The 10,685-nt window shown below is 62.1% G+C and overlaps 1 protein-coding gene across 1 annotated transcript; it reads left to right on the top strand.

Moving 5' to 3' along the window:
* Positions 1 to 773: 773 nt before the first annotated feature.
* Positions 774 to 9,821, top strand: LIMK1 (LIM domain kinase 1). The gene is made up of 16 exons (XM_061375701.1): positions 774 to 917; positions 2,778 to 2,874; positions 4,585 to 4,723; positions 5,074 to 5,183; positions 5,267 to 5,458; positions 6,385 to 6,490; positions 6,564 to 6,748; positions 6,833 to 7,016; positions 7,135 to 7,221; positions 7,447 to 7,578; positions 7,681 to 7,740; positions 7,824 to 7,889; positions 7,987 to 8,143; positions 8,260 to 8,315; positions 8,453 to 8,610; positions 8,710 to 9,821. The coding sequence occupies exons 1-16, from the start codon at positions 860 to 862 to the stop codon at positions 8,861 to 8,863; spliced, it is 1,941 nt and encodes a 646-aa protein (XP_061231685.1). The 5' UTR covers positions 774 to 859; the 3' UTR covers positions 8,864 to 9,821.
* Positions 9,822 to 10,685: the final 864 nt, after the last annotated feature.

The raw sequence follows: 10,685 nt of genomic DNA, 5'->3' as shown, positions 1-10,685 counted from the left end.
CTGTGCCTGTTCTGCCTAAGCCTGGGGACGAGCTGGATTCGTGGTCGGGGGGTGCCGTGTGCCCCACTCTGTGGTCACAGACCTCGGACACAGTGGGTAGGCGAGGGGAGAGACTGGGGACCTAGGGGTGTGCCCATGTTTCCACGGTGGGAGCCTGGGGATGGGGGGACATCTATGCCCTGTCTCACAGTGACATCCCCAGGGTTGATGGATGCTCTGCCCGTGGTGAAAGCTGAGGGATGCAGGGATATGTGTCTGCCCCATCCCATGCGGACAGCCTGAGGACCAAGGGGTATGTCCATGCCCCTTGGTGACAGCCCAGGGGACGAGGAACACATCCGTGAGCTACGCCACGGTGACAGCCCGGGGGATAAAGGGGACACCCGTGCCCTCCCATGGTGACATCCCCAGGGAGCATGGGGACGTCCTCGCCCTGTCCCGCAGTGGCAGCTGGGGTCCCAGGCCTGCGCCCCGCGGCACGGTGACAGCCGGGCCACTGCCGGGGGCTATCACGGTGCCCGCCGCGACAGCACGGGCTGCACGGCACCCACGGCAGCGCGCGGGACTCGCCGGCCCCACCCCATCCTGGCCACGCCACGCCCCCTTTGAGCCCTCCCTCCCGCCCTCCCCCACCACGCGGCTCCCGCGGCCGCGCAGGCGCCGTGCTCCCGCCCGGCCCTCCCTGCGCGCCGGAGCCGCAGCGGCAGCGGTAGGGCCGGGGCCCGACCGGGCCGGGACCGGGTCGGACCGGAACCGGAACCGGACCCGACCCGACCCGACCCGGACCCGACCCGACCCGGACCCGACCCGGGGCGAGGGCGAAGGCAGGGCCTGGCGCGGCGCCGGGCAGTGCGGCTGCATGAGGTTGATGCTGCTGTGCTGTACCTGGAGGGACGAGCCTATGGGAGAGGACGAAGGTGCGTGACCCCCCGCGCCCCCTCCCCCTCCTGACTCAGCGCTTCCGCCGCCACTTGGGCCTTGCGACCCAACCCGCGGCCAGCCGTGGGCCCCGCGCACCCCCTGCACTCACCGCCCACACCGCACCCCTTGCACCCTCCTCTGCACTCCCCATCTAGCTTGCATCCCCCCCTTACACCCCCTCCGCAATCTTCAGCCAGCCAGCGTCCCCCTGCACCCGCAGATCACCCCCTGCATTCCCCGTCCAGCCCGCATTGCACCCTGCCATCCCCCCTGCACCCCTTTTCTAGCCTGCATCTGTCTTGTCCCCCTACATCTCCCATGCACCCCCTGTTCGGCCTGCATCTCTCCCCTGCACTACCCATCTAGCCTGAATCTCACCTGCACCCCCACATCCATCCTGCACCCCTCATCCAGCCCGTATTGCCCCCTGCATCCCCCCACACCACCTTTTCAGCCTGAATCCTCAAATCTCCTCCTGCACCCCCTATTCAACCTGTATCCCCCCTGCATCCCCACTCTGCATCCCCTTGGTCAACCTGCATCTGCCCTGCACTCTCAAATCTCCCCTTGTATTTCAGCCTTCATCCCCCATGTACCCCCAGATATCCTTCTGTACCACTTCTTTAGCCTGTGCAGCCCTGCTGCATCCCTGCCCACACCCACCATCCGGCCTGCATCCCCCTATGGCATCCCATCCAACCGGCACCCCTTCTGCATCCGCAAACCCTGCACCTCCCACATCCCCTCCAGCCTGCATCCCTCCCTGCAGCCCACAAACACCTTGCACCTTCCTTCCTGCACCCCCATATCCCTACCCCCTATGCCTCATGCCTCCTTCACTGCACCCCCACATCCCTGCTGTGCCTCCCATCCACTCTGTACCCCTAGCACATCTCATCCCTCCTCGCACCCTGATGATCTCTGCAGCCCCCCCCGTCTCTCACCTCTTTCCATCCTGCAGATTGCCCCCAACACCCATCCTGCACCCTTTGCTGTCTCTGCACTGATCCTATACCCCATCCTTGCTGCATCCCTCTCTGCCACCCCAGCACGCATCCTGAACCCCTCTGTTGTCCCCCCCCCATCGTGAATCCCCCCAGCACACATCCTGCACCCCTTTGTCGTCCCTCCCCCCTTCACCCTACATCCCACAGCACACATCCTGCACCCCTCTGTGTCCCCCCATGTGCTTTATGTCCCACTGGATCCCTCCTTCATATCCCTTCCATTCTGGCAGTCTTTATCTCCCCCTACACCCATTGTGCATCCCTCCTCTGCCCCCTTCCTGCCCCCTGCCATCCCTCCCGCACCCATCCTGCATCTCAGTATGTGCTCCTGTTCCCATCCCACCCCTCCTGCATGTCCAGCCACAAGCACTAAGCATCCCTCCCTCCATCCACTATGTCTCAGTGCACTGCAAGCATTTGTCCTGCTGTCCCCAGCCCCCCATCACCCCTGCACCCCCCTATTTGCCTGTCCCCTGTGATGGCTGAGCCCTTGCCACCCCTTCAGCACCTCTGTGGAACACCCCTAGATCCCCAATCCTACCCCGTGCCCCTCAACCACTCTGTGTCCCCCCATCCTATGGGCACCCACGATTAGGTCACCAGGGTGCAGGGGTGGCCTGGCACAGCGGGACGTGACTGGCACTGAGCCCCTGCCCTGTCCCCAGCTCTGGGGACATCGGCACCGCGACCTTGTCCACGTTAGGAGATCGATGGGTGGGGGCTGGGGGGGGGGGAAATTCATCACCCTGAATGGAGCAACAAGGACAGAGGGACAATACTGTGGGCTGTGCCTGTGGGTAGCTGGCGGGGTGACAGCCGTGTCCCCCTTATGTTCCCCCCTCCACGCAGGGACCGACCTGCCGGTGTGTGCGAGCTGCGGGCAGGGCATCTATGATGGGCAGTACCTGCAGGCGTTGAACGCGGATTGGCATGCCGATTGCTTCCGGTAGGAGCGCGGTGCAGCCAGCACAGCAGCGGGGACACCGGGATGCTGCCGGGGACAGGGACAGCAGATCCCACTCCTGCCCTGATGACCACACACAGGAGGCTGTCGCATGCACCCAGATGCTGGCGGGAGCACAGCTGCAGGGTGCAGGCAGACCTGGATGTGGGATGCAAAGCCTGGCAGAGGGCCTCACTGCGTGCACCCCACTGCCTACACCCCCCTGTGTGCACCCCACTGCCTGCACCCCACTGCTGTCCCTTCCTGCCCAATGACTGGTTACAGGACGTGTGGGGCTGATGTCACCAGTCCCCCTCCCTCCTACTCTGTTTCCTCTTTCACTCCTGGTAGCTCGAGCTGTGGGAGCTCTGTGGAGGACGAGGAGGAAGGTCCCAGGTTTGGGGGGCATAAGGGGTGGCTGGGACCTTGCAGGTGTTGAGCACAGCAGGGCACGGGGGTGGTCCCCTCCATCACGTCCTGTGGAGGATGCTGGTAGCAGCACTGAGGAAGAGCCACATCCTGAGCTCCTTAGCCAAGTGAGTGGGTCGGGATGGATGCTGCACCCCCATGGCCCTCTGGGCATGCTTGAGTCCACCCTCCATGGGCTGTCAGTGAAGCGAAACCGCTGTGGGGCCACAGCTGTATCCAGCCCCCCACAACTCCCTGGCTGCCCCATGGGAGACCAGCTTCCGGCAGCACGGGGCTCACTGGTGCAAAAACCTTTCTCCTCTCCTCTCCTCCTCCTCCTGTGCCCCCCACCCCGTGGAAGGAGGCGTGGGCCCCAGCGCCGTGTCACTCGTCGTGGGGGAGGATGCGGCTCCCCATCGGGGCACTCGGCAGCGTGGGGGTTAAGAGGGCGGTGTCAAACAGCCGCTCCCCTCCCCCATTGCCCCCCTGCTCCTGGCCGGGGTGAGGCCTGGATCAGGCGGTGGAGTCCTCTTGCGGTGATGTCATGGGGTGGGGAAGTTCCGTGTCCTGACGTCACGCCTGCTTGGTTGGATTCGACCTGAGCGCGGAGCCTGCCCCCGGCTGCGGCAGTCCCTGTGCACCCCCCCCGCACCCCCCGACTGCCCCCTCTGCACCCCCTGTGCAACCCCGACAGCCCCCCCTGCACCCCCCTCTGCACCCCCCAGCTCCTCTAGTCCCCCAGCAAATCACCTTGAGCACCCCCTGATGCAACACAGCACTCCTGCACCTGCCTGTGTACTTCCAAAGCTCGCAGCCCCCTCTGCATACCTGGTTGCACCCTCCCGTCACACACCCATGTGCACTCCTCCTGCACCCCCAAATCGTGGCCCCAGAGCAGCTTCTGCATCCTCACTGTGCATCCCCCTCCACTGTGCTAGTAGCACACAGAGTGCTGCACCCTCAAGGTTGGCACATCCCTCTGTCTGTAGCCAGGGTGGCCTATCCCTCTGCGTCTGCATGACCAGGCTGGCACTTTGTTGCAGGGCTGGCATCTCCCTCCCTACACATGTCCCTGCCCCACATCCTCTGTCCTGTTCAACCCTGTGTCCCTGCATTGCCAGTCTGCAGTGCTAGTGACACATGGATGTGGTGGCCCTGCAGCAGGGAAAGAAGTGGGGGAAACAGCTTGTCCAGGGAGCTGTAGGGCTGGCGGGTAGGGGGACACTGGCTTTTCCCTGGGGTGACAATGGAGATATGGTGACAAGGGGGACATGGTGACTAGGGGGTCCTTGTCCCTTGCCACAGGTGCTGTGAGTGTGGGGCCTCCCTGTCCCACCAGTACTACGAGAAGGATGGGCACCTGTACTGTAAGAAGGATTACTGGGTGCGCTTCGGGGAGCTCTGCCACGGCTGCTCTGAACAGATCACCAAGGGGCTTGTCATGGTGAGCATCAGTGGGGACATCAGGGGGACAGACACAGAGCCTTGACCCACGGCTCAGCTTCAGTAAGGGGGTGAGGTGGAAAGGGTGTGCAGGTTTAGGGGGACCCTGGAGGGTGTGCCACCATGCTGCAGCTGCGGGATGCATGATGGAAGGCTCACAGATGGTGGGGAGATGTCCTTGTAGCTGTCCCCAACCTGGTGGTACCCCTGTCCCCACCACTCCACAGCTCAGCCTGCCCTTCCCTTGGCATGGGTGCAGCCGTGGGTGCTCTTAGCCCTGTCCGAGCCCCGGCACCCACACTGGGTGCCCCAGATACCTGGAATGCTGGGGCTGATGGTGTCTGCTTTCAGGTGGCTGGGGAGCAAAAGTACCACCCCGAGTGCTTCAGCTGCCTCAACTGCCACATATTCATCGGTGATGGGGACACCTATGCGCTGGTGGAGCGCTCCAAGCTCTACTGGTATGTCCCAGCCTGGGAGGGTGGCTTGGGGGACACACGTCCCCTAGCATCCCCCACCCACCGGCCTCCTCTCGGCACCACAGTGGGCACTGCTACTACCAGATGGTGGTGACACCGGTCATCGAGCAGATCCTGCCGGATTCGCCGGCCTCCCGCATCCCACACACCGTCACGCTCGTCTCCATCCCTGCCTGCTCTGATGGCAAACGTGGATTCTCCGTCTCCATCGACCAAGGCTGCGGCACTGAGCACCCCCGCACTGTCCGCGTCCGAGAGTGCGTCTGTGTCCCCTCTGCCACTGTCCCCTCCTCAGGGCTGGGGGCATTCCGTGTCCCTTCTGCTGGTGGGATCCACCCTGCAGAGATCTTTTGGGGTTGGAGGGTGATGGATGGGGCTGGAGTGTCCCCATTGGCCAGGGGTGGCCAGTGGGGACCATGGTGGCATGTCCCCAGCGACTGGGCTTGGTTTGTGGGGACTCTGCTGGTGTGTCCCTGGCCATCAGGGTGGTTTAGGGGTGATGTGCCAGCATTGCTCCATCTACCAGGGTGACTGTGAATAGAGGGGTGGCACATCCCTGTATCCTTGGGATGGCTTGAAGGTGCTCCTGGCGGAGTGGCTCATGGGCATCATGCCTGCAAGTCCCCATAGAACCAACCAGGCTGGAAAAGACCTTTAGGATCATCAAGTCCAACCGTTAGCCAGCACTGCCAAGGCCACTACTAAACCATGTCACTAATGGCCTCATCATCTACTGCCAGTCTCGCAGGGGTGACTTGTGGGTGGCATGACTGTGTGTCCCAGTCTCAGAGAGGTGACACATGGATACTGGGACAGCATGACCCCATCAAGCAAGGGTGATGTGTGGGCAGCGTGCCTGTATGTCCCTTTTTAGCAGGGGTGGCTCATGGGTACTGTGACAGCAGTGAATCATAAAATCAGACTGATTTGGGCTGAAGGGACCTTAAAGCTCATCCAGCTCTGGTCCCTGCTATGGGCAGGGACACCTTCCACTAGAGCAGCTTGCTCCAAGCCCCATCCAGCCTGGCCTTAAACACTGCCAGAAGTGTTCACATCTCACAGAAGTGACTTGCAGAGGATGTGGCAGCTTGTCCCCATTGCCTGGGCTCATGGGCTGTGTCCCAGCACATCCCCACTCATGACAGTGTTGGGGGCTGACCCCTGCTGCCTGTTGGCCCTGCAGGGTGGATCCAGACTGCATCAGCCCTGACATGAAGAACTCCATCCACGTGGGCGACCGCATCCTGGAGATCAACGGCACTCCCATTGGCCATGTCCCCCTGGATGAAGTATGCTCTCCTTTGCCCCCAGCCAGCCCCTCCCCGGTGCAAAGTCTCCACCACAATCATTCTGTGCCCCCAGATTGACCTGCTGATCCAGGAGACCACCCGCTTGCTCCAGCTGACCATTGAGCACGACCCCCACGAGCCTCCTGCCTGTGAGCCGGGGCTTGCCTGCAGCCCCCTGCCTGCCCCATGCAGCCCTCTGCACTCCCTGGTCCCTGCAGCTTGCGGGGAGCCTGGTGCCATGCGCCAGCGGGCTGTCACGTAAGGCCACCAGTTTGCCTGCCTCTCCTGTTGGGGTCCATCCTTAAGGTTCACCCTCTGACCATCTGTCCATCCATCCTGCAGGAGGAGCTGCAGCACAGACAAGTCTCCAGGCTCCGGCTCGATAGGTTCACCAGCATCCCAGCACAAGGACATCGGTCGCTCTGAGTCACTGCGTGCTGTCTCCCGCACCCATCGCATCTTCCGCCCTTCTGACCTGATCCATGGCGAGGTGCTGGGCAAGGGCTGCTTCGGCCAGGCCATCAAGGTGGGGCTGGATGGCCAGAGGTGTCATAAGCATGAGGGTCTCGGCTCCCCATGGATGGAGGGGAGGTATCTTCTCCTCCAGGGTTTCCTCAGTGGCTCAGCCCCTGTGCGCCCTTCAGGTAACTCATCGGGAGACGGGCGAAGTGATGGTCATGAAGGAGCTGATCCGTTTTGATGAGGACACGCAAAGGACCTTCCTCAAAGAGGTGAGTGTTCCCTTTCTTTGATCCCCCTAGTCTGGGGGGACACGGGGGATGATGCTGTCCCATGCTCACCCACCCTGGCACAGGATGCTGGACACACCACCTGAAGCAGGGGTAGCCGGGCACAGTGAGGTGCAGGCAGCCCTGCCTGTTCAGTGGAGAACATGTGAGCAGCGGGTCTGTCTGGGTGCGTGCTGAGGGTGTCACAGGATTGGGGTGGTCCTGCAGGTGAAGGTGATGCGCTGCCTGGAGCACCCGAACGTCCTCAAGTTCATTGGGGTGCTGTACAAGGAGAAGAGGCTCAACTTTATCACAGAGTACATCAAGGGGGGCACCTTGAGGGGCCTCATTAAGAGCATGGTGAGCACTGTGAGGGCAGGTCAGCCCACCGCTACCCCACAGCCCCAGTGGGGCTTGGGGACTCCTTTCTCTTCTTTGGCAAATTCCCCCTCCTGCCCTCAGGACAGCCACTACCCCTGGAGCCAGCGGGTCAGCTTCGCCAAGGACATTGCTGCTGGCATGGTGGGTGCCACCAAGGGATGGGTGGGGGGGTGGGGGAACACAGGGTGGGGATGCGTCCCACTCTCAGCCCATCCTTTCCACAGGCCTACCTCCACTCCATGAACATCATCCACCGTGACCTCAACTCTCACAATTGCCTTGTGCGGGAGGTGAGTCTTGCCTCAGCTGTGTCATCCTCAGGCCCAGGTGGGGGTCTTGGCCCCCCGTGTGGCTCTCCCCTTGCCTCACCCCTCTCCTTCCACCCAGGACAAGAGTGTGGTGGTGGCTGATTTTGGGCTGGCACGGCTGATGGTGGATGAGAAGAACCAGCCTGAGCATCTCAAGAACCTGAAGAAACCGGACCGTAAGAAGCGGTATACAGTGGTGGGGAACCCATACTGGATGGCCCCGGAGATGATCAATGGTGAGGCTGGCAACATGAGGGGACATATGGCCAGCCAGGGCTCTGTCCCCAAGCAGGGGACACTTGGTGGGACAGGGACAGGACGTGCAGCATGGCCTGACCGATCTCCCCAACAGGGAGGAGCTACGATGAGAAGGTGGATATCTTCTCTTTTGGCATCGTCCTGTGTGAGGCAAGTACCCTTGGGGTCGGGGTACCCCCTTGGGGTTGAGTTCATCCCTTGGGTTGGGAGCTTTATTATGTGCGGGGTCCCTCCCTTCTTGGGGTTAGGGTGCCCCCCTTGGGGCTGAGCCAGCTCCTCTTCCCCAGATTATTGGCCGGGTGAGCGCTGACCCTGACTACCTGCCCCGCACCACTGACTTCGGCCTCAATGTCAGGGGCTTCCTGGACCGCTACTGTCCCCCGGCTTGTCCCCCCAGTTTCTTCCCCATCGCCGTCTGCTGCTGTGACCTGGACCCTGAGAAGCGGTGAGTCCTTGAGGACCTCCCCTGGGGGACCCCTGGGGCTAGTGGAGGGTGGGGAACAGACACAGACAGCACAGCTGCGGTGTGTCCCTTCTCGCTCAGGCCGTCTTTCAGCAAGCTGGAGCAGTGGCTGGAAACCCTCCATATGCATCTGGAGATCCACCTTCCGCTGAGCTCCCAGCTGGAGCAGCTGGACCGAGCCTTCGGGGAGATGCACCGGCGGAGCGAGGGCGGGCTGCCTGCACCCCGTCGGTAGACCCCCGCATCCCCTCTAGAACCGCAGGACAAGGAGCTGTGCCCGCCACCAGCATCTCCTCTGGCTGTCAACATCCCCAGGGCTGGATCCCTGGGGCTCCCCAAATGAGGCCCCCAAGCCTATCTGCACGGGCTGCCCGCTGCTGCCCACACTGTCCCTGGGAGCTGGCTCTCCCCGGGGCTGCATGGTCCCTGCACGCTGTAGCTGATACCCCTGGAGAAGCCTGGCCACACCGTGGGGACCATCCTCGTGTCCCCCTGGCTTGCTTTGCCTTCGCCCCACGGGGCTGCGTGGCCATTGGCCCCGCACGTGCTCCATGGGCTGCCCCGTACAGAGCCGCAGCCTTGCGGTGGTGCCTTGGCCTTCCGTGAACTTGCACTGCAACACAGGAGGGGACCTCCAAAGTGTTCTTCTGGTGGGGGTACTCCCAGACTCGTAGCAATGCCCTTGTCCTCGGCCAGCCCCTCTAACGCTGCTCCTGCTGGCACCCGAGGCTTGGGGGACTGCCAGCACCCCCGGCTCAGCAAGGGACCCATGGGGGATGGGGGCCACCCATCTGGTTGCCACTGCCCTCACGTCCCTGCTACCCATGCTAATCCATGACTGCGCAACCCTGGGGACAGCACCAAGTGGTCCAGAGGGATGCAGGGATGTGGATGTCCTTGACCTGGTGTGGTTGGGGGGGGGTGTGTGTACCATGCGGTGCTTCTCATGCTCTTTATTCAGGTTCATTTTTCTGTAAGATATTTAAAGAGAAGAGTTTGTATTATTTTTTCATACAATGTAGCGTTTGCCATTTGTCACTGCCTCGGTTCTGCTTTCCCAAAGGGATGAAACTGTGAAGCCTCTCCGTGCACTTTTGCCCGGGAAGTCAAAGGTGATGTCCTCTCCAGAGGCGGGAAGGGAGCTCAAACTGTGATGTACCCCGAGCCGTGAGTCAATAAATCCTTCCCTGCTCGCTGCCCAGCCTGCTTGGGAATTGCTCGCCTCCCCGGGGAGCTGGGAGCTCTTGGGGAAGTTGAGGCAGGAGGGGACAGTCCCTCTGCTTGGGCTGGTGCAGGGGTACTGGGCTTGGTGGTATCCCCCAGCTTTGTCACTTCTGTGCTGGCGGCACTGTTGTCTCCCTTTATGCTTTTCCCACCCCTTTGTGAGTCACCTTAAAAACCTGGGGCTGATGCCATCCCCACCTGGCCGGGCCCCCCCAGACCCAAAAGCCCTGTGTCCCCTCCCTGGGCCCCACGCGGCCGTGCTGACTATCACAGCACACGATGGCAGAGCCTATGGTGGCAGCTGGCAGGTTGTGGAGCTGCATAACTGTGGAAGCAGCTTTGCCATCGATGTAAAACAAGCCCCAGGGAACAGTGGTGGCCCAGGGCTGTCCCATGCTGTCCCTCTACCCTTCTCACCTTCCTAAACCAAATTAGGGTCCGCAGGGTGGGAGATCTCCATTCTTGGGGTAGTGGAGGGAGATGGTGGTGGTGGGGATTGAGCTTCAGGGAGAAAAACTTGGACTCCAAGGAGCTCAAGGAGGGGGTGACATGGGAGGGACTGGGGGTTGTCCCTGAGGATGTCCCTAGGGATGCTGCAGCTAAGAGAGGAAGGTGGGAGACTGCAGCCCAAAGGGGTTCCAGGATCTGCGGAACTCTCATGGTTTATTGCTCTGGGGATGCTCGGTCCCAGTGCAGGAGGGGCTAGCACAGGGGAAGGTTATTTGAGGAGGTGACAGTAGCTCCATTCCCACCCCAGGGTGACCGCTTGGCCTGTTCCGTGTTACTCGGGTGAAGGGACAAGGGCAAACACCCTTCCAGTGTCACAATGCTGC

This window comes from Neopsephotus bourkii, unplaced genomic scaffold (genome assembly GCF_033783945.1).
Source record: "Neopsephotus bourkii isolate Nb327-2 ecotype Australia unplaced genomic scaffold, CSIRO-AGI_Nbou_v1 NB_1675, whole genome shotgun sequence".
Lineage (NCBI taxonomy): Eukaryota > Metazoa > Chordata > Aves > Psittaciformes > Psittacidae > Neopsephotus > Neopsephotus bourkii.
This window is presented reverse-complemented; position numbering and strand designations above follow the sequence as displayed.